The sequence below is a fragment of the Amaranthus tricolor genome, chromosome 16, assembly GCF_026212465.1.
Source record: "Amaranthus tricolor cultivar Red isolate AtriRed21 chromosome 16, ASM2621246v1, whole genome shotgun sequence".
Classification (NCBI taxonomy): domain Eukaryota; kingdom Viridiplantae; phylum Streptophyta; class Magnoliopsida; order Caryophyllales; family Amaranthaceae; genus Amaranthus; species Amaranthus tricolor.
Genome location: NC_080062.1, coordinates 11,170,605 through 11,195,604, shown reverse-complemented (window position 1 = coordinate 11,195,604; position 25,000 = coordinate 11,170,605). Strand labels below are relative to the sequence as shown.

The 25,000-nt window shown below is 32.8% G+C and overlaps 1 protein-coding gene and 1 pseudogene across 1 annotated transcript in view; both read left to right on the top strand.

The window, feature by feature from the left end:
- Positions 1 to 819, top strand: part of LOC130802536 (probable calcium-binding protein CML50) — a 5,654-nt pseudogene extending 4,835 nt beyond the window's left edge.
- Positions 820 to 21,726: 20,907 nt separating this feature from the next.
- Positions 21,727 to 25,000, top strand: part of LOC130802746 (GDSL esterase/lipase At1g71250-like) — a 43,401-nt gene continuing 40,127 nt past the window's right edge. Inside the window, exon 1 of the mRNA XM_057666805.1 lies at positions 21,727 to 21,970. Within this exon, the coding sequence (XP_057522788.1) occupies positions 21,727 to 21,970 (244 nt within the window). The remainder of the gene's footprint in view (positions 21,971 to 25,000) is intronic.

Below are 25,000 nucleotides of genomic sequence, written 5' to 3'. Positions count from 1 at the left end.
TGTGCAGAGTTATGATGTTTGAACCCCTAAGAAGGATGAGTCCAATGTTTCTTCAACCACCAACATTGGGTTTTATCTTGAAACTTCTTTTAGAGATTCTTGAGACATATGCTGGTTCTGTTCAAGTTTTGTTGCTCGAGTATGCTGTGTCTAGTAGTTTTAGGGGCCTGCTAGAGTGGGGATCACCTGGATGCAGTTGTGATGAATTATTTCGCCACGTTCTGCAAAAAATTGTGCCTTATTTTGAGATTTCTAAAACGGAAAGAAATCAGATGGTGATTGGAAGCACGAACTGGCAAATCGAGCGGGTTAGTTTTTTACAGCTTTGTGTTTGCAATCTAGTCAGACAAGAATGATAGTACTTAATGAAATGAATTCAGTTTTTGCTACCTTTGTTGAATCAGTTGATAAGAATGATAGTATCTAAAACCATCATTGATTTTTAAGTTTTATCTACCTCATTTATAGTGATTTGGATCTGTTAGTGTAAGTTAGGTCATCATTCATGTTCTGTTTTCAATTTCCTTTGCTGGATGTAAAATAGAGTATTATGGGTAGGTTTATTTACTTACAATATATTATTGTGGAATATGAAGTTCACAAAAATTTGTTAATAGAGTAATTATTACAATTGATAATGTGGGAAAGCAAACAACTGAACATATGGTTCCTTCGACATCTGGTGCAAGTGAGGCATTTGATACTCAAACAGTGCTGCTTAGCCTTCCACAACCTGATCTTAGTCTACTATGTACCTTAGTAGCAACCATAGTTAACAAAAATTGCGATCTATGAGGCATTTGATACTCGATTCTAATCTACGATTCTACGATCTTACGATCTAAAAATAGGCCACCGATTCGGATCGTAGATAGGATTTTAATGCGGTAGAATCGTGCGATCCTACTTAGCTCAAAATTTAGGTGGTAGAATCATAACATGATTTTACGATTTTACGATCCAACAATCCAATTCTACATGGGTAGCTTTAATTGTAAAATATTTTCATATAATACATATTTCACTTACATATAAATTATATTTGAATTAATTATATCAATGCCTTTCTAAAATTCAAAATTTTCTTTGTTAGCGCTTTAAATATGATTTTTAAAAATGTTTTTTTTTCAAAACTTTATAGATAAAGTCAAATGCGTTTTTACTCACACCTTAAAACTTAAAAAAAAAAAACAAATATAATTGATAAATAGTAATCCAAGTACATTTATGCATATTTGTAAGATCATACGATCCTATGATTCGATTCTACCTGAATTTCGATCCTACCCCTTAGATGATTTTAGGTAGAATTTCAATCCTAATAATCTTGCTAGCAACCGAAGGGTAAATTTTTTTCAAAGACATATATAAGTTGTGATTTACTATTATGGTGTAACATCCAATGTAATTTGTACCGAAACAAATTAGCCATTGAAATCCTTATTTTAATATGCACTACATTCTAAAAGGTTTAACATGAGCTTCAATTTAAATATATGTATTAACCATTATAAATAAAAAAGTCTAAGGCATCAATACTATTCACATTTTGCAAATAAATAGTGTTTTTTTGCTGACTTGGCATGCCTCTTGCTCAGATTGTTTCATGTGTAACTTTGAGTTATTGAGATTGCTCTACGCAAACTTTCTTTTCCCGCTTCATTTTAATCTCTTATTCTTCATTTCTTCAACCACTATTACGTTCTTCCTCTCATTTTCTTTTTCATTTTAGTTCTTCTAAGCTGAATATTTCCTCCGTTCTATATTAGTTGCAACATTGGCAAAAATAACACTATTCATTCATCACTTTTAATTTGTGATTAGTTTTTAATCTATAGGTCAAAATATAGTCAAGTGAGATCTTGTTTGATTCGTCTCATTGCAAAGATTATTAGTATCAAAATTTTATAATTTTTTATTATTCATAATTAGAGATATTAAGAATTACAATGCATTGTACTGCGTGAAAAAGCAAACATTGCAAGTAAATTGGAACAGAGGAAGTTCAACATTTAATTTTAAGCTGAATATAGTATTTTAATTCTTCTAAGCTGAATAGTGAATACAAGATTTAGGTTTAGGGTTTGGGTTTCATTAATTTGCATTTCATTTTCAGGTTTGATTCACATTTTGTCTAGGGTTTGGGTTTCATTAATTGCATTTTTCTTTTTTCGATTTTGATCTGTTTCTGGAATTTAAGCTGTCCAGAAGGTGTTGTATGCTTGTGCTCGAAAGGCTTGAAGATTTATCAAGTGAAGACTGTTCAGAAAAGCTATTGCAGAATTCATAATCAGAAAAAAAAAACCCTAAAATTCTAAATCTAAAAAATAGGGTAATGAAAATGGAAGTTGATGGAGGCTCGAAGATTTTTCAGGTGAAGATCTAAATCCATAAAATCAGATAATGAAAATGGAAGTTGATGGAGGCTCAAAGCTTTTTCAGGTGAAGATTGTTATCTTACCTGTTAAAATAGGCATCCCTTCTACAAGAATTGATTATTATTCATATAAGAATAATGATGCGGAAAAAAGGGTCAACCTTGATCTACTTCCTAAGAAAGAGGAAACACATTTTTACGTTTAATAGCAGAATCACTAAAAAAGGAAAGCTAGGGGCTAATTAGGATGGTCCATTTAAAATTGTCCGCATCATCAAACCTGGCACTTATCAACTTGAAGACTCTGAAGGAAAAACCTTGAAGAGACCTTAGAATGGAGATCACCTCAAAAAGTTTTATATCTGAACAATCCCTTGCAAGGGACCAATAGACAATAAAGACAAAACTATGTTCATTTATGTTCTTTTTCATACTTGTTTATTTCTATTGAACCTATGTTCTTTATTTTGCATAACAGTTCTTAGATCATTATTAGAAACATTTATCTTTTATCGTTTAGCAAAACAAAATAAGTTCTCCAAGATCCCAAAAAAAATCTTTATGTGTATATGGATTAAAAGATTTGAAGAGAATAAAAATAAAGAGATTAAGAAGCATTGAATTTCCTATGTTTGGATAACACATTAGAGGGCAAGAATTTGGAGGAATTAAGCCCCTTCATTTTGTTAACCTCCAAATCTTTTCAAATAAGAAAAGATATGGAAGAAAAAAAGAAATATTTTTCTTTTTCTTCCCCATTCCTCCTAAACAAACAAGAAAGACGTTCCCTGTCTTCCCCTCCTCTATCTTTCCTTCCCTCCCCTTCCTTCCCTCCTATAAGCTAATCAATTAGAGAGACGTGAAAATTATTTTAAGTTTGGCATTGACATAAATGACATCAAACGTAACTTGAACACGTTAGAATTATTGGACATAATCCTCTCAATGTGGTTTGAATAAATTCATAGTAATTAGCTTATTATTATTCATACATGCTAATTACATGGTTCCATCAAAGTTGGTATGCTAGTTCCATGGAATTAATTTTTCATAAGCATAATGTTGTAATTCATAATGACTTTACATAAGGCAAATATGGAAAATGGAATATTTTAATTATTCTCTCTCTAAATTTTCGGTGGATAAGCAAGACAATGTTTTAAAACTTAAAACGCACTCAAAAAAGGCCTTACATTCGTTACTACTTTTAACAATTAACTACTAAGAAAGTTGTGTTTCTTGAAAAAACTACCAATAAACTTTTTTTCAAACTAAACGAGTTTATTCCTTTGACAAACCACTATCAAATGTGGTGGTAATAATGGGAGTGTTGCATAGTAGTTTTCTGGGACCCTGACTTTTGCATGTCAAAAGGATCCAATATGTTACATAGTTTTACTAATAACAAAGAAGGAAATTCGATCTTAAATCATCTTTGACATGACTGTCATCAATCCATTAGGTACAAAAATTCTCAAAAGTATCTTATTAAGCCATTTTAGGGGACAACAAATAAACAAATAAATTTTACAAGAAAAAATTCTCAGTTGGTCTAGAAAATTTACATTGATCCAAGCATTATTGTTTTTGAATTACTATAACAAAAACCAAAGACAATGAATTCATGCCAACTAGTATAGTTGGTGAACTCATTACAAGATGGTGCCCAGCACCTTGCAAATGGAACTTCTTAATATCCCATCTTTTTTTAGGCTCCCCACAAAGTCCCTAATAGCTATTAAGATAAGGTTTTACAAGTATGCATATTGGTCAAACAAAATATATTGCTTCCTAGACAAGACATTAGACATAACTTATTGCTGCTTACACTAGATGGACCTTATAAAAATTCAATTAAGTAGAAAAGCAATACATAAACTAACTAGGAGTCAATTGTGGCACATTTGACAGCAACATTATACCTGCACAAATGAAATTGCCTTTAATATAACATAATGATTCTTCCATCATAAACCTCACATTATGTAAAAGTCAATACAAAATATTCTAAACAATCGGAGGGTAGCTAAATCTAAAAGCATTGGCTTGGCCCAAATCTTAACGTTTCATAGCCTAAAGTATAATTTTCAACGACGATTATTAACAAAAACAACTCCATATGATTAACATGAGGCAAAAGATAATCGCCCTTAAATGAAAAATTCTAATTAATTTTTCGTATATTTGAAATTTGGTAGACGAGCATCATTTTTTGGCATTTTTTTTTATAGCAGTAACACTCCTTAGGTGCACAATCCTTGACCAATGTCAACAATGCTCCATTCTTGCCAGATTATTTTAGTTCCAAAAGTCATGGTCAAAAAATTCCAAAAAGGATTATCAAAATTCAAATAACATCTACTACAAATAATACTAAATGAACAAAAAAACCCTTGGCCACTACACGTTATGAATCATTCTATTCTTATAACTTCTTTCATTGAACTATCCTCGGTGACAACCATGCAATTAATATTATGTTTGACTTAATTTAAGTAGCAATAACCAGGACCTTCACAATTAACTAACCCTAATTTAATCCAAGAAATGTCATGATACATACAACTTTTTGCAACAAGAAAATATAAAGACCACATGTGTCGCTAAGCATGATAAATCTTACTTGAACAGATGATGAAGCCTTGAACAAATGATGAGTGATTTTGGATTAAAACCTGAAAAACCACACATTATTAATTTCAAAGAAGCACTCAGCAGACTTTCCAATTATAAAAAATATCCAAAAAGTTAACTCCCTTAAGGGCAACTTAAAATAAACTTTGAGAGAACAATATATTTGTCTTCTGAAAATCTCCCCTCAAGCTTTTCTTCTTTGTTTCTTAAATGCTGCCAAAACAACCAGTCCTACACCACTAAAGTCTATTATCTTGGCCTCAGAGACTAATATTTGCTAACTATATCTATTCATAACTCTTTTGAACTTATTTTATGATAGTATAAACCTAAAATAACTTTATTAAATAAATCAAACTTATACATCCATAAAGTAAGTTGAAATAAAGGGACCCTCCATGTAAAGGCGAAGTCACATTCACATATTAACCTTGCAAAAGTTCTGTCCACACTCTACAGTTGCCCTCCATCATTCTTCCTTCCATCCCATGTGTTTTTTCCTCTTTCCCACCCCCTACCGTAGTCAATACCACGTGTCTTACAAGAACTTATCAAGGTAAAAAAATTTCTACGAGGTCCAATGGTTAGCTTTCCCTTTACAAGTGAGCCTATTTACCTATCTAAATTCTAAACACACCTCATAATTTGTCGCTACCTATCTTGATGAATAAACATTAATAGCGAATACTACACAATTTCTGAGTCAAATGGCTTTAAACTTGCCACATTGTATAATCATATAAGTACATGAACAGTACACAATCATCAATAAAAGGAAAACCCATGCATCTAAATAAGTTCAAAAACAAAAATTGCCACCTACATGAGGATAGCTTCAGCACTTTCCACAGTGATTCATGTCATCAGTTCCATCACAATTAAGAATTCCCAAATCATAGTATTTAATATCCAAATCCAAGAATGGTAATATAAGCTGGCAATGCAACAAAAATTACACTCCAAAAATCACAAATAACCCACAAAACAAGGAATTATAAACATGAGTTGTAGGCATATAATTTTTCCTTCCCAGATTACATGCCATATCTCAATTTCGCACTATATACAATGCACTAGTACTGTCCCTAAGATCTCTAATTATGCATGATTACATATTTTGAAAGAGTGTGACGACGATTCAAACAACAAAACACAACTCTAAGATACTACGAAACGAAGTCTCTGTTTCAAAACCTTTTTCTTATGTTCAGTAAAAAATTAAATCATTAAGACCGTGAAATTCATGTATTTCTTTTCGTAACTTCAATATCAAAGTCAAACAAAACTTTTCTACAATTTAAAACTTGAAAAAAGAACTAATCTAATAGAAAACCAATCATCACATAGAATAGAATATTAAAGCAGGATATGATCCGATTCTACCAATTCCAATCATAACACAAATAATTTGGAATAGATGACGTGGAATTTTTCAAAGGGGAAAAGTGAAATTTAAATTTGTATACCTTATCTTTTATCACTTTCCATATAATTCTTGTCATTTCATCTCCAGCAATCCATTAAATTAATAAAATTATGCATTTCCAAAAGACAAACGAAATAATTCACAGAGACATGAAATTATTCGAGTACGTCCCCCATCACAAATTAGTGACTGTTGTCTATTCACGCTATTTAATGCACTACTTCAATCATTAATATATGTATATACTTCCTTTGTTCCATTATATTTGCTACATTTTAGTTACAGAAGGATTGAATGCCTTTGCTTGAGCCTTCTTCTTCTCTATTTATAGGAGGGAGGACAAGTAATGGGTGGTGGCTTCACGATTTCTCCACCACCCCTATGTGTGAGATATGTAGGCTATAGATGGGTGGCAAATAAGGGTGGTAGAGCAGTAGATTAGGAGAGGCGAAAGAAAAGGGTAAGACATTCAATCAACAACTTTTAAAAGCGTAATTATTACCAAATTGCTCGACCCGAGCCACACTGCTTGACCTAGTTGAGCGAGCATCAAATACACTATTCAAAGTCTTTAAAAGCAAAATAGACACCAAAAATAGGCTCAGTTCGACTATTCAGCTCGACCGAGCTAGCTCGGTCAACCCATTGAAAATGCTTCTGTCGACATTCTAAAGATATTAGAAGTGAATAGTACTTTCGCTCGACCCGAGCCAACTTCACTCAACTTCTGTCTCTAATGCAAGTTTTTTGTATGCTCGAGCAAGCCTGGCTCGACCCAATTTTGGTCTAGTGGGCTTATAATGACCTACTTTAGCTCTTTTTGGCCTTGTTTTCTTGACTTGAGTAATCGAGGCTTTGATCCCTTGAGCCTTCAGAGTTAAGTGAGCAATATACGTGCCAAATGAACTTGGTTTGTGCTTAGTTTTGTCGAGTTTTACCTGAAATGTACAAAAGCACTAAAATACCAAACCAAATGTACATTCCCAAATAAAGCAAGCTTAGTTATGCAAAATCCCAATATAATAAAGCCAAATAATGGGGATACAATATGAATAAAATGCAGCTAACACTATCTAATTTTAAGAATCGGATGCCAGTTTAGAAATCGGGTACTCGGTTCGGAGTATCTGTTTTTAGCAAACTGGGTAAATTATCCGGTTTTAAGAACCAGATACCATATAATCTGGGTCGGGTTTAACAAACCGGATTTCTTTGAACACGCCTAGTTCTGACACTGGATCTACTGGACCCATTTTTTCAGTTTTGCACACGAAAGTATGAAACTAAGGTTAAACAAATTCGAAGACAAAATGTATATAAGACAAGATTTTAATAACATAGTATTTTCTAAGAGAAAAGTAGATTCCGCAGAACCTCGACCCTAAAGACTCGCTATTTTCATTGTTAGACTCGCAACTTTGGATGCAGATTCGAGTCAAAGTGAAACATGACCATGTCTAGACCCGTCCCATCGCCATTCCTAAATCCGTCCCATTCTACCTCGTCAGAATTTGAGAAATTATAATTTGGTTTTGAAATTGATTTTATAGGTCGATTTTGAGTTTGAGTTAGATCGGAATAGGATGTCTCAACTCTCAAGTCACACTTAAATATGACAGTGTGACCGTTTTCGACACGTCAACAACTCTAAATCCGACTAAGAATTCAACTTTATCCAATTTTTTTTTAACAAATTTGCACTTCATGTTAAAAAATATACATATTATAATTTCATTGGAATGAAATTTTTTTTAGTCAAAGCTCAATGTGAAAAGCCTGAGGTGGATTTGTGATTCAAGGTGAGTTAATAAGTTCACAAAACTTTTATGTATAATCTTACAATTGAAATATTAGCTTAGATGAAATTAACGTATATTCAACATAAGTAATGCTAATGGATATAAATTAACAAAATAAAAACAACTTTATCATATGATTTATTTTTTTAAAGAATTTATCATATGATTTATTTTTTTAAAGAATTTATCATATGATTTATTTTTTTAAAGAATTTATCATATGATTTTTATTATAATTAGTAACTATGAATTTAAATATCAATATGCAATGTATTAAGTTTGTGACATAATAGGTAAACACAATGTTTTTATTTAGAATTATATACTTACTATACAGAGGTGGGGACGTGGGGTGAATTGTAGTATGAGAATAATTAATTGTAAAGAATGTTGTGTAATGTAGATTTAAATTTTGTAACAACTTGCATGAAACTTTTGTCAGATACAATCACTTAATGCAGATGTATGAAACCCAGACTTGTACTAGTGATAATGTAGAACATTATGTGTAAGTATTTGTACTAAATATTTAATTCAATCATTCAATTATTCAGTTTTAATGCAAATTATTCTGACAAAAATTTACACAATAGTGATAGTGTTTTTTCTTTTTATATTTGAAATTTTATATATAAATGTCTTTTTTATTTTTTTATACTGATATACGTTTTATTTGATTCCATATATAGCAATAAAACAAGCTTAATTAAACAATAATATTAATATTCCTAATTGTATACTTTGATTACACCGTATTCAATACTAAAAGATATTTAAGTTCATTCAAATCTCCCTTTTCTACCATTGGTGGTCTTTGATTCGGGTTTCTTTAGATCACAAGGATAATTTTAAATATTTCATTCATTATCTTTTATATTTTTATTTGACTTGACGGTTTGACTTAACCGAAAAAAAATTTCCATAAAAAATCTAACCAGGCTGGTAAAATATTTGCGTAAACACGAAACTTGATATAGGCATGACACCCGCTCGTAAAGTCTACTGGGCACCCAAATAAGTGAGAGCCACTGCCCACTGTCACTTTGATCGCTACTAGATTAAAGATCTGTGGGTTATTTGAATTGCAAAAACAAAATATAACTTTCAACTTCTTCCTAGAATGAGATTTAAAACAATAATAACTTTCTCATTAATAGTCAGTCGTGAACTCAGTGTCCTGCACAAGTAAGGATCCGAGGAAAGATGTGGCGATCAGACTATACCCAAACTCCCTTCAAATAAAGAGCGGGATTAATGGCATAATGAATAGACCTGTGCATTGGGCCAGGGGCACGTTGTGGACCCTGATCTAACCCTTGATTATAAGGGTTTTAAAAGGATGAAAATTTGAAAAAAATAAGATTATTTAACAACTTAATTCCAAAAATAAGCTCTATGAAAACTTATTTCCCAAAATAAGCGTCCGTACATCCAAGCCTAGCCTCGGGAAAAGTCGCTATTAGTAACAGCGAAAGTGAAAAAAAAAAAATTAAAAGCCCAAAGTCGCTGTTAGTAACAGCGACTTAAAAAAAAATTTAAAAGCCCAAAGTTGCTGTTACTAACAGCGACTTAAAAAAAAAAACAAAAAAAAAAAAAATTTTTTTTTAAAGTCGCTGTTAGTAATAGCGACTTAATGCGTTTTATATTTTTTTGCACAATTGATTTAATCTTACTAAACTGTATTTGTGAATCGAAATCCCAAGATCATGATCGGTACTATGGCACAATTGGTTTCTACATTTCATCTTGTTTTCCCTCTCCTCTTTTAATCTTTAATTAGTAAATTAAAGCCAAAATACCTTTTAGAAAAGGTCTTCTACACCGGGACTTCACCTTGAGTGATTTGGGTCACGTTTCGTGGTGATCGGGGAGGGACATTCCCGGATCGCGGAACGTGGCTTCGTTCCACGTTCCATGTAACTATTCTTGACATGCTATTAGAGCTAATGTGACAAGAGATCATATGTTCAAATCTTATTCACCCCTAATTTAAGGTGAAATATTTCGTGTTCGGTATGAGGAGGGCTTGTGTTGCATTCAAAATTCTAGTCCACTTAGCTCTTGTGTGAGGGGTCGTGTTAGAGTATATAACATATTCTGAGGCCTCGACCATCAGCTTAAATTTTTGACTGAGTTGGTTCCTTAAAATTTTCACCGGAATCTCCTTGCAAACAAAAAACTCAATTCATTGTTATTTCCACAATTTACAACTATGTATGAAACTGGACTTATTGTCTTGTTTGAGAAGTTTTTTGTGTTTAAGCTACGCAACTTATGATCCTATTATAATTGGGGGATTGTCTAATCTCACTCCGGTTTAGAATACTCTACAATATTTCTCTTTCGAATAAATCGTATCAAATTTCGATATCAAAATATAAATTTTATCAAAATAATAATTATAAATTCAAGTTTAACAAAAATAATAGTAATTATAATTTGAGAATATTTAAAACATAACATCATATAAAATAATGTCATATAAAATCATGCATTCTATTTAAACACATTAATTATCACTTAGCACATAATACTAACGGGATAGTCTTAATTAGATGGACATTGAGAATTACCTTGTCACGCGATCCTAGACAATGTACGCTCCTAATAATCTCTGTCTACGAATCCGCTGTCTTTAATATCGAAATCTTGCGTTTTCTTGACTAGAATTTTTAAGAAAATGGGAGATGGAGGAAGAGTTTGTAGGAGAAGAAGGAAGTGTGAGTAATAATGTGAATGAAATAAGGGTAATTGGTTTAATTTATAAGAGGTAAGTGAGGTTAGTTATAAGGTTTAGAGGGAGGAGTGGGAAGTTATTGTTAATGGGGAGTTATGTTTTCTTTTTTTTAATTTATTATTATTTTTTTTTTATTTTTCTGAAATTTATTTATTATTATTATTATTATTATTTTTTAAAATGGTTGTTACATACACTCCCCCTTAAAACAAAAGTTCGTCCTCGAACTTAAAGTTAACTACTGAATTTTTAAAAGAATATTGAACGGTTTGATAGACTCGCATCACCCCCCTATTTTAAAAAGTTTCGTCCTCGAAACTCAACGTACCTGTTCGAAAAGTTCGGGGTATCGCTTTCTCATGTCAACTTCGGTTGCCCATGTGGATTCTTCAGTTTGTTGGTTCGTCTATAATATCTTGACCAACTTAATTTCCTTGTTCTAGGTAAATCTTGTTTTGGTATCAAGGATTTTTATTGGTTTTTCTTCAAAGGTAAGGGTTTCATCAAGTTCAATGGTTTCAGGTTGTATGATATGGGAAGGGTCATGGACATATTTTTGGAGCTAGGATACATGGAAGACATTGTGGACTTTAGCTAGGTTCATAGGTAAGGCTAGGCTACTTCCCCAATTCGTTCCAATACTTCATAAGGACCTATAAAACGAGGACTCAATTTACCCTTCCTACCAAATCTCATGACACCCTTGGTTGGTGACATTTTGAGCAAAACTTGTTCACCTACTTCAAACTCTAATGCCCTCCTCTTTTTGTCTGCATACGACTTCTGACGATCTTGCGCTTCCCTCATGCGTTCTTGGATCATTCTTACTTTCTTTGTAGTCTCCTCAATCATGTCTGGTCCTAATCCCAACGCCTCATTAACATCATTCCAACATATAGGACTCCTACACTTTCTCCCATATAGGGCTTCGTAAGGTGCCATTCCTATGCTAGAATGAAAACTATTATTGTAAGAAAACTCTACATACATCAAATTATCCTCCCAAGATCCACCAAAATTCATAACACATGCTCTTAACAAATCCTCAAGAGTCTGAATCGTTCTCTCTGTTTGACCATCTGTTGCTGGATGAAATGCAGTACTGAACTTTAGTATCGTGCCCACTGCTTCTTGTAGCATCTTCCAAAATTTGGACAGAATTCTCGAATCTCTATCTGATACAATGTCCTTAGGCACACCATGCAATCTTACTACCTCTTGAAAATACGCGTCTGCCATCCGTTGCATTATCCAAGTATTCTTCATAGCTATAAACGTTGCTGTTTTTGTTAATCGATCCACTATCACCCATATGGCATTCTTCCCTGTTTTTGACTTTGGCAATCCTACTACAAAGTCCATTGAAATCGACTCCCATTTCCATCCAGGTACTTCTAATGGTTGCAATTTTCCCCCCGGCTTCATATGTTGAATTTTCACCTTCTGACACGTTAGACACTTTGCCACAAAGCCTGCTACTTCACGCTTCATGTTAGGCCACCAAAAGTTCTTCTTAAGATCCTTTGTACATCTTATCACCACTAGGATGTATTGAGTATAGCGAATTATGGGCTTCAGTCATAATCTTAGTCTTAAGTTCCTCGTCATGCGGTATGCACCATCTTCCTTTATACTTCAATACGCCATTTTCATCACTTTCGAACTCAGGTGCTTGACCATCCTCCTTCAACTTCTTCAATTTAGTTAACCAGTTATCCGTAACTTGCTTCACTCTAATTTCCTCAAAAATATCGGATTCAATAGTCATTCCATTCAATTGAGTACCTACATATCCATATTCTACCACTTCTAAGTTCATCCTACGAATCTCTTCACACAACTCATCTGCTAAAATTAATGCATTCATTGTATGACTTGACTTGCTACTCAGAGCATCAACTACTTTGTTTACCTTTCCTTCACAATACTTCAAATCCAGATCATAATCCTTAATGAGTTATAACCATCGTCTTTGTCTCATATTCAACTCCTTTTGAGTGTACAAGAACCTCAAACTCTTGTGATCAGTATAAATCTTGCACTTTACTCCAAATAAATAATGTCTCTAAATTTTCAATGCAAAGACTACAGCTCCTAATTCTAAGTCATGTGTGGGGTAATTCTTCTCATGCGGCTTAAATTGTTGTGAAGCATATGCTACTACTTTCCCATCTTGCATCAACACACAACCTAGTCCATTCTTAGATGCGTCTGTATAAACTTCATATTCTCCACTTTCATTCGGTAAGGTCAGCACATGAGCAGAAGTAAGCCTTGATTTAAACTCTTGGAATGCCGCTTCACACTTCTCATCCCATTGAAACTTAGTGGTCTTCTTCATCAAATTAGTGATAGGCTAAGCGATTCTCGAGAAATTTTTCACAAATCTCCTATAGTATCCGGCTAGACCTAAGAAAATTCTCACTTCTGTCACATTAGTAGGTGTAGGCCAGTTCATTACTGCTTGAACCTTCGAGGGATCTACCATTACTCCATCCTTTGTAATTACATCCCCAGAAATGGTACTTTTTCTAACCAGAATTCACATTTTGAAAACTTGGCATACAACTTATTCTCTCTTGAAATCTTTAAAACTTTCCTCAAATGAGCCTCATTCTCTTCTCGATTCATAGAGTATACTAAAATATCATAAATAAAAACAACTATAAACTTATCCAAATAAGGCTGAAAAGTCCTATTCATAAGGTCCATAAAGACAGCAGGCGCATTAGTGAGTCCAAAGGGCATGACTGTGAACTCATAATGGCCATACCTCGTTCGAAAAGCTGTTTTGGCTATATCCTCTTCTGCAATTCATAATTGATGATAACCTGATCTCAAATCAATCTTTGAAAATACTCCTGCACCCCTAAGTTGATCGAATAGATCCTCAATTCTAGGAAGTGGATACTTATTCTTCACCGTCACACTATTTAGATCCCTATAATCAATACATAGTCTCAAGGTTTCGTCTTTCTTCCTAACAAATAACACTGGGGCTCCCCAAGGGGATACACTTGGTCTTATATATCCTTTATCCAACAAATCCTCAAGTTGTACCTTCAACTCTTGTAACTCGGCAGGTGCCATCCTATAAGGTGCCTTTGAAATGGGTCCTGTTCCCGGAACTAAGTCAATCTTGAAGTCTAACTCTCTCACAGGTGGCATCTCTGGAATCTCATCTGGGAACACATCAATAAACTCCTTAACTACAGGTATCTATCCTAACTCGTCCTCTTTCATGCTCGTGTCCTTTACATGGCACAAATATACGGGGTAGCCTTTCCTAAGATGGGTCTGGAGATTTAAGGCGGAGATAAGCTTGGTCTTTAGTGGCTCGGAAGTAGTTTCTTGGTAGGCTAGTTAATATCCCTTAGGGCCTCCAAAGGTAATTCTTTGTTTAGCACAACGAATTTTAGCCTGATACTTCTTTAACCAATCCATCTCCAAAAACGAAATCGAGGCAACTAACAAAAAAAAACGAAAGACAGCAAAAATATAATTAAAAGAAATAACCACTAATACTAAGTACTTAAAAGTACTTCAAAACAATAAACCCATTCGTCCCCACTCTCATAATTTATTTTATTTTATTTTAATTTTTTTTTAACTTACTTAAATTATTTAAAATAATTTTACCTTATACCATTTAACCTATTTTTAATTTAAGCCTTTATAAATTTTAAGTCCTAAACGACCCTAAGATTTGACCAAAACAAACCTAAGCTACTGATACCACTTTGTAACACCCTCAGAATAGGCCGAACTTTTGAAAACACCTTTAATGAAAAACATGAGCCAAAACCTACTCATGGGAGTGTTACCGCCACATCTATTTCAAATAAAATAAATGTAAGGCTTAACGACTAAGAAATAACTTAATAAGTTTAAATCCAACAAAGGGTCTTACAACATAAGAGAAAACTGAAACGCAATCTATGTCCATATAAAATTTAAACAACTTAAAGTAAAATTTAAACTGAAACACGACTCTAACAAAAACTATGTTTCTAGGTGATCCTCACTCCACGATTCCCACGCAATCAATAACCTGCAACATAAGAATGCAAGAAAAACAAGGGAAAAACTCCCAAAATCAGAAAAATTGAGTAATTCCAACTCCATCCCGTAAAACGATTAAGTTTGAAAATGATTTAAGAAAATACAATATAATCAAATTGGAAATAATTTTAGAAAATAACATATAGCTGAGTTTAATAGAAAACAATTTGAGAAAATAATATATATAATATCACATAAACCAATTTATTAAATTGATAATTAATAATGACAAACACATAATCAATTTTTAATTTAAGGGAACGAGAACGCCAGTAGGCCGAGGCTTTACCCCTATACCTACTTCATCACGAGGTCGTCAGCCCAAATAATTCACGGCCAACAGAGTAGTCTCAAGGAACCCTAGTGTGCACACCCCTTCTACTTGGATCACAACAAATAGAAGGAAGACCAAACATCGTATCAAGTATCAGAAATAATAATACCCGTCCGCAGCTATACTAACCAAATAGGACAACCTGTTCATCACCCTTATAATAGTAATTATAATTTGAGAATATTTAAAACATAACATCATATAAAATAATGTCATATAAAATCATGCATTCTATTTAAACACATTAATTATCACTTAGCACTAGGGATGGTCATGGGTCCAGGATCCTGTAGGACCCGCCCCTTTTATAAGGGTCTGGGTCTTAATTTTTGAGACCCGTCGGATCCGGGTCCGGGTCTGGATCCAATTTTTTTTGACGGGTCCGGGTCCGGGTCCTAAGGTGAGGACCCAGACCCGTAACTTTTAAAGTTTAAATTTAAAATTTTTGAATTGTCAATTTGTCATAGTCATTCTCAATAATTGCTGGGTAATGGGTATTTTAAATTTTAAAGTTTTAAACTTTAAATTTTAAATTTTAAATTTTAAAACAATGATGAACGTGGGACTTTGGTAGATTGGGAGTCAGTGGGCCATTCACTCATTCTCTCAATTACCTATTCCAAATTTTCAATTCCAGTACATTCCAATTCAAGCAAGAAGCAGAGTAGCAGCAGCAGCCATAGCCTCGAAAACCCTAATTTTGCTTTCCAATTTCTTTTCTCCTGTAACCTCGCCATAGCCATAGCCATCGCCTCTGCCTCTGCTACATCAGTACATCACCATCGCTATAGCCATCGCCTCGAAAACTCCAGGTATTCCATTTCTTTGGTTTTTTTTAATTTTTCTTTAATTTTTCTTTGTATTGGGTATTCATTTTCTCCATTTCTTGTTCTAGAATCATCTGACTTGTAATATATTTTGTGGGATCTCAACAAACTGACTTGTAATATCTGAAAATTTGAATCTTTTGAAACTGACTTCTCTTTCATTATTAGGGTTTTCGTTTTCTGCTGCAAAAGAGCTATGATATCAGTTCTTATTTGGATTGTATATGTATATATTCTGTTTTGATTTATATCTGGGTATTAATGTTAATTTCTTGATATATCTGGGAATATCTGGGAATATGTATATATTCAGTTCTTATATGTATGAATGTATGAATGTTATATATATTCAGTTCTTTTTGTAATATCTGTTTTGATTTCATTATATGTATGAATGTTATAAGCCTTTCAAATAGGACTATGTGCTGTGTATAGATTTGAATTTCATGGACTCGAACAAGTATTAGTAATAAGATAATAAGTTGCTTACAAAAATACAAAAAAACTTGAAAAAGGTTCAATTTTGACAAATCAAAGAGGCTTTGTATAAGACCCATTAAGGACCCTAGACCCTGTCAGACCCGTACGGTCCGGGTCCGGGTCTGAAAATTTTGGACCCTTAGGGTCCGGATCCGGGTCTGGATCCAAAAAAAAATAGGGTCCGGGTCCGGGTCTGGCCAGACCCGCTCCAGACCCGCCCCATGAACATCCCTACTTAGCACATAATACTAATGGGATAGTCCTAATTAGATGGACATTGAGAATTACCTTGTCACGCGATCCTAGACAACATACGCTCCTAATAATCTCTGTCTACGAATCCGCTGTCTTTAATATCGAAATCTTGCGTTTTCTTGACTAGAATTTTTAAGCAAATGGGAGATGGAAGAAGAGTTTGTAGGAGAAGAAGGAAGTGTGAGTAATAATGTGAATGAAATTAAGGGTAATTGGTTTAATTTATAAGAGGTAAGTGAGGTTAGTTATAAGGTTTAGAGGGAGGAGTGGGAAGTTATTGTTAATGGGGAGTTATGTTTTCTTTTTTTTTATTTTTATTATTATATTTTTATTTTTCTGAAATTTATTTATTATTATTATTATTTTTTAAATGGTTGTTACAGGGAAATGGAGAATGTGTATATATTTTACTAGTTTTAATAAATTTTGTCTTAAAGATTCTTACCCCTTGCCTAGGATTGACCAGTTAATTGATTCAACTATTGGGTATGTGTTATTATCATGTATGGATGCATAATCTGGCTATCATCATATCTTTATGGACTCTGCTGACAAAGAAAAAACAACATTTATATGTTCTGCAGGGGTATTTAATTATACCATGATGCCTTTTGGCTTGATGAATGCGGGGGCAACCTATCAGAGGTTGATGGATAAAATCTTTAAAAATCAAAGAGGTAAAAACTTAGAGGTATATGTAGATGATTCAATTGTAAAAAGCAAAACAGAAGAAGATATGGTTATAGATTTACTGGAAACATTTGACAATATGAAAAAATACATAATGAAACTTAATCCAAGAAAGTGTGTTTTCGGGATTAAGTCTGGGAAATTTTTAGGCTATTTAGTTTGCCAAAGAGGAATTGATGCAAATCCATAAAAGGTTCAGGCAGTGATTGATCTGGAAGAACCAAAAAGTAGGCACGAAGTAATGAAGCTGACTGCGAGAATGACAACTCTTTCTAGATTCATCCCCAAGTCAACTGATAGAATCATGCCATTCTTTAAAGTTTTGAGGGAAAATAAAAATTTTGAATGGGGTGAAGAGCAGAGTCAGGCATTTAAGGAATTGAAAGAGCACCTACACTATCTGCCAACACTGGCAAGACCTGTAACAGGAGAAACATTATACTTGTTTATATCAACTACACAACATACAGTGAGTGCAGCATTAGTTAGGGAAGAGAATAAGATTCAACTCCCGATTTATTTTGTAAGTAAATTAGTACTGGATGCTGAAACCAGATATACAATGATAGAGAACGTAGTATATGCTGTGGTTGTTGAGGCCAGAAAGTTAAGACCTTAATTTGATGCTCATCAAGTAGTGGTCTTAATAGATTTACCTCTTGAAAAGAATTTAGATAAAATTAAAAGATCTGGCAGATTGGCAAAATGGGCCGTAGAATTAAATGGATTGGGATAAGTATCAACCCAGAAAGGTGATCAAAGGTCAAGCACTGGCAGATATTTTTGCGGGATGCACAACTCGGGAAGAAAGTAAAGAGCCAATCTGGCAACTGTTAATTGATGGGTTATCCAGACTCGTTGGTGCAGGTGCTGGGTTAGAATTAATAACACCTGAGGGGAAAGTCATAGAGTATGCTTTGAAAAATTGAATTCAAAGCAACTAATAATGAGGCAGAATATAAAGCGGTCATTGTTTGGTATTGCAATTGTGTAGAGCTTTGGAAGCCAGAAGGGTTAGCTTAAAAACTGACTCACAGTTAGTTGTGAATCAGATTTTGGGAGAATTTGAAGCCAGGGAAGAAAACATGCAAAAATACTTAAAGAAAACACAAGAGTTGATTTCTGAATTCGACGCAGTCCATGTTAAAAGACTACCCAGATCCCAGAATGAGTAGGCTGATGCACTATCTAAATTAGGGAGTTCCAACATGCAAAATTTAAGAAGGTCAATCTTAGTTGACGTAAACCTCTCAGTGCAATTCATGAGGATGCAACGTCTATTTTTAATATCAGCAGTAAAGATATCCCAGATTGGATGAGGGTTATCATCAAATATAAAATAACACGAGATTTCCCTGCGGATCCAATTCTTGCCAGAAAAATGAAGTTAAAGGCCAAAAATGGACCAGTACTAAAATGTGTAACACCATGTGAGGTAGATTACATTCTGAAAGAGGTGCATGAAGGATGCTGCGGCCACCATCTGGGAGATAGGGCACTGGCACATAAAGCTTTCAAAATTGGATACTATTTTACAAAGTGGATAGAAGCTGAATCACTTGCAACAATCACTTCCAGAAAGGTAGAAAAGTTCGTCTGGCAGAACATTATCACCGGGTTTGGGCTACCAAGGGTCCTAACTGTTGATAATGGAACCCAGTTTGATTGTGCAACATTGAGAAAATATATGGAAGATTTTAAGATAGTTGTAGCCTATTCATCATTTTGAAACCCACAATGTAATGGTTTACCAGAAGCTGCAAACAAATAGATTTTAAATGGACTTCAGAAAAAACTAGAAGATGTAAAAGCCAGATGGGTTAATGACATTTATGATGTATGGTCATTGAGAACAACAATGAAAGAAGCAACTGGCCAGACTCCATTGAAACTTGTTTATGGCTCAGAAGCACTCCTACCAGTTGAAATTGGAGTACAAACTATAAGAGTCAAACATTTTAATCAAGAAGAAAATGTGCAATCCAGGCTCCTAGATTTGGAGTTAATTGATGAAGTTAGGGAGAATGCAACATTGAAAATGGCAGCATATAAAAATAGGATTGCCACATTTGTATAATAGAAAAGTCAAATAAAAAATGTTTCAAATAGGTGATTTGGGCTTAAGAAATACAAAGGACACCCAAAAGCATGAGCACGGAAAATTGTCAAAAAAGTGGGAAGGTCTTTATATAATTTCTGAGAATTGTAGAAAGGTAACATACAAATTAAAGACATCTGATGGAGAACCACTAAAACATAAGTGGAACATTAGAATGTTGAAAAAGTATTATGTATAGGAGAAAAAAACATATTTGTAATTACTCATTTGTATATATGGCAAAAAGATTCAATACAACTATTTTTCAGACGATTATGTGACACTTTGTGTAAAACAAATGAATAATGAAATGATGAAAAAGAGCCAGTGGGAAAGCCCTGAATTTTATAATTAAGGAGCCCAGTTGAGTTCATGGGGAAACCTTGGTTTTTCATAACTAAGGAACCTAGAAAGTGTCTGAAGAAGATATCAGACATGCGGAAGGATACAAATAATTCATAACAACCATAAATCTTTTAAGTATTTTTCATTCATGAAAACACTTAAAACTCCTCTAAGTTTCTTAAACTTAGAGCAGTCATAGGTTTAGGTGTCAGCTTGGAGGGAGTAAGCTTCTTAATTAAGTTTATCAAGTATAAAGGTGTATAATATATCTTATTTTTTATTGTATAATTTATTTTGTCCCTAAAAATAATGAAACTGATCTCTAAAAATCATAGTAAAATTTTATTTTTAGGGCATGTTTGGATTGGGTGTAATTATTTAAAGGGGAAATAAAGTCAAATTAATGAAATAAAAGCAAATAAAGATGCATTTGAAGTAGTTGAGATACTTATGAAGAAGGTAAAATGAGCATTAAATAAAAATAATGAAAGAAAAAGAAGATAATTTCTCCTATTATGGAAATAATGCATTTCCCTAATCTCCCCTAAGATAAATATTTATCTCACAAAATTGAGAGCTCCCTTTATTTTTCATTACTTTGCATTCTTCCACCTCCACAACAATTAAATTTCACTAATTTTTCATTTATCAACTTTGTTTTCTTACTTTGACTTTTTTACCCTTTTAAATATTTATACTCAATCCAAATATGCCATTAAAATGACAAACTCATTTGACTTATTAAAATAATAATTTTTAACGACAAAGATTTTATAACACATCGGATCAACCAATCGGTCGAAAACAGGTTGGTTTCAAAGGATATTACTGTTGGGGACTATTTTTTTATAACTCTTAAAGATACAGAAGAAGCCAACAAGCAGGTAGCAGTCCCTTCACAGTCATATTATGTTTTAAAAAACACCCTATTAATCACTCCTATTCTATCTAAACATAATTTTTCGGGTTTAGACTAGACTGGACCTGATCGGAATCCAAAATCAATAAATTTTAATGATTGGAGACCGAATTTGATGCTTCCGATCCCCGCCAATTTCAGTTTGAATTTAACCGGTTTAAGTCTGGGCTGTCGATTAAGTCTAATTTTGCAAATCCATAGTTAGTAGTGTGAGTTGCGTTTTCTATACAATAATAAGGAATGGGTGGGCACATATAGAAACAACAACAATCAAGGTAAGATTGGCGTTACTTACAACTACTTAACTTTAATAGAAAGATCCACCTTAAATAAAGGACAAGATGGAAAACAAACGTAAGCAAAATGTGGTCAGCTGCGTTTTTTTTTCCTACTCAAAGCTAGCTTTAACTGTACTTGGTGTTTTCTCCTATATTATATTGGAGCTTTACAATAAATACTAATCAAAAAATCAATTCAACTAAAAATTTAAATTGAAATTGAGAGACTAATAAGTTTGAAATTAATTAAGAGAAAATGAAAGAAAAATTATAAATAAAATAGAAACATTCCAAATAAAATTTAAATAGCAAAATAAAAAAGGTAAAAAATAAAATTCATAGGTGTAGACGGAATAAAATAATATATTATATTTGTTCTGGTCCGTCATTGGTACTGCCTATAAAGTCATGCAGTGTTGATCAGCTTGATAAACTTGAGTTGTAATACAAATATTGATAAGAAAGATGAAATACTTTTACATACAAACTTTGGTCTTAATCTTACATATTATTTTATCAAGTGCACAAGAAGGCCCAAATGCATCTCCTGTTTCAGCTATTTTTGCATTTGGAGATTCTGTAATTGATTCAGGAAATAACAATTTCCTTTCCTCTCTTGCAAAATCAAACTATTGGCCTTATGGTGTTGACTTTATTCAAGGTCCTACAGGAAGATTTTGTAATGGAAACACAGTTATTGATTTACTAGGTAACTTTTATTTTTTTATTTTTTCATAGTAGAATATTTTGGATTATTCAGTGCTTTACAAAAATAACAATAAAACACACTTTCTTCCTTTTTGTTGTTAGATGAACAAAATAACCTATCGAATCAAATAAACAATAACAATCCTACAAACAAGTATAATAAAGTAAAATGCGGAAAGTAAAGCACACGATATTTTACGTGGAAACCCAATCACAAAAAAAAATCGCGGGATCGTAAGTGGTACCAAACTCTTTCACTAATCACCAATAAAATTAATGGGTACAATCCAAATCCTCCCTAGACAATATTCGAGGTAATACAAAAACCAAGCAACCCTAAAACATCACTCAAAAATGGTAAAATAACAATTTTGGTAAATTAAGGCAAAATAGAAATTACCCACTTACAATGCACAAAACGATAATCTAACATTTGAATAAGTAGGTTGACTAGACAGGAACACCGTATCAAGATTTAACGCAAAACAAAATACGAATAGCCTTCAATCAAATCGACGCAATACCACACGTGGTACCTTCTCCGCGGCTTGCTTTTCTGTTTTTTGTGCGTGTGTTTTTCTCACCAAATGCTGCTGCCTTTATTTTTGGTTTTATAGTTTCTCTTTTTTTTAATTATATTATATTAGCCCATGAAGCAAATTTAAAGCTCATACTTAAAATATCAAATGGACTCTTCCTCCAAGTGGGAGGAAAATACCCCCAACATTCTTTTTAATTTCAAAAAATATAATAAGATAAAATTTTTCACCAAAAAGTTTAATCTAGCAAAATAAAACAAAGAAAAACAAATTAATAAAAGAATCGGGTGGAATGAACTAAATCCTTGTTAAGTACTGTCTTCATCTTAATTTAATGAGCTAAAAAAAATATTGTAGAAACTGTTATAGATGGTGAACGACAACAAGAGGGGATGAATTATTATTCTAATAGGTTTAAGTATTTTAGCCCTGTTTTTTGAGGAATTAGATTGCGGAATTAAAATTTAAATTTAAAACGAAAAAGTAAAAGAGACAATACAATTTTACGTGGAAACTTTCTAGGCCTAAATAGAAGGAAAAATCACGACTCCTCGACATTTTAAAACTCTCCAATATGTTTTAGACAAATTGTTACAATTACATAAAACAAATACAACTTGGTTCACTCGAAGCTTCTCTAACTAGGCCAACTTCTCTTTCTCTTTTTCTTTCTCTTGCTTTACTCGAAGCTTCTTCAATTCTCAAGCTTCACACGAAGCTTCTCCAATTCTCTAGCTTCACTTGATGCTTTGTAATTCTCTAGCTTCACTTAAAGCTTTTCTCTTATCTAGCTTCACTCGAAGCTTTCTAATTCTCCCCTGGACGTAAGTCTAGTTACAAAAATTCTCTCAAAAACTCTTTACAAAGGATAAATTCCTAAAGATAAAATTAAAGAGTTGCACAAGAAAATATTATAAATTAATTGGCAGTTTTGAAACAAAAATATTTCTTGTTAATATCAATCTGACGTATGGACTTTTAGGTCCTTTTGGCTTTTTTGGTTGAATCAAATTCCCTTTATATAAGAACTCAAATAGCTAGTAAAAAGGAATAACTTCCCATTACTTCCTTATTCCTAAAATTAAGGAGAATCAAGTGGATCTTAGATCTAAAGATTAAAAACCCACGGTTAATTCCTTATTAAAAGATAAATAGTGGAAGCTTGATTTCCGAGTAAAGAGTCATGGTTAATTTTTTTCTAAGAATAGGTAAAGTAGTTTTTCACTTAATTAGATCCAAAATACAAGCCTATTTTTAAGGAGAAAAATAAGGAGAAAAATATTCCACTCTTAGAAAGTACACGGTTATTTTAAGGTGGTTATAAATTATTTTGCAATTAACTTGTTTATTGAATAATGCAACAACTTAATTTTAACTAATACATCAACTAAAAAATCAAAAAGTAAAATAAACAGAAATTCCAGCTGACTCTGGGAACAAAGCACTGTCTCCATTTGCCAATAACGTTAGATCCTCAAACTTGGAAACAGTAGACCTCCTATCTACATTTGACATCCTAAGCGATTTACCTTATCTAACTTCTTTTCCTGGATACATTTGACATGTACAACGTCCATAGACTAAGTCATAGGCATTATCAACGGTCTCCATCAAGACCGAATATCGACCTACATACAATCTCTAAAATACATTTGTTTATATAAAGTGTAGTCATCATCAAAACCTAAGAGAGCCAACAAATAATGTCAAACTAATATTTTTTTTATTTATCTCTTACAATTTTTATTCTTTCATATTTCTTCCGTTCTTAAATACCCACTACATTAGACTTAGTTGTAATTTTTTTATTTAAGCTTATTTAATACTACTTACTACTAATGTGTAAAAAGAAATATAATTAAATAAGTTGATCTTATTTAAATCGTCTAATTGTATAAAATATAGTTTAGTGAAACGTTACTTTTTTAATTTTAGCTAAATTAATACATCAAATTAAAGAATGTGTTTAACTTGATGAAATGAACACTTTATTAGCATATGGAAAAACTCTATCTAATGAGTTATTTAGGATGTCCTTTATCATGATTCATGACTTCATGCGGCTTATAATTACTTTATGATGGACATATATTCTTCTCTACCAAACCTTAGCTGAGCTGTGAGCCTGTGACCAACATTTTGTCATAGATTGATTGAAAATTATGATTCGGTTTTGATATGAATAAATAGGATATTCGGAATTCTCATATATATATATATATATATATATATATATATATATATATATATATATATATATATATATATATATATATATATATATATATATATATATATATATATATAAGGATGGTTTTTACTTGAACTTCTTCCTCTATAGGGTCGCGTTCAGATGCTAACCACAGTTCTATGAGAACCGTGAGAATCAAAAAATGTGTTACCTTTTGATAGAAAATGTGCTACTTTTACATAAAAACTATGTTACTTTTGTTTTTTAAAAAATCTGGTACTTTTTACCAAAAAATAGTAAC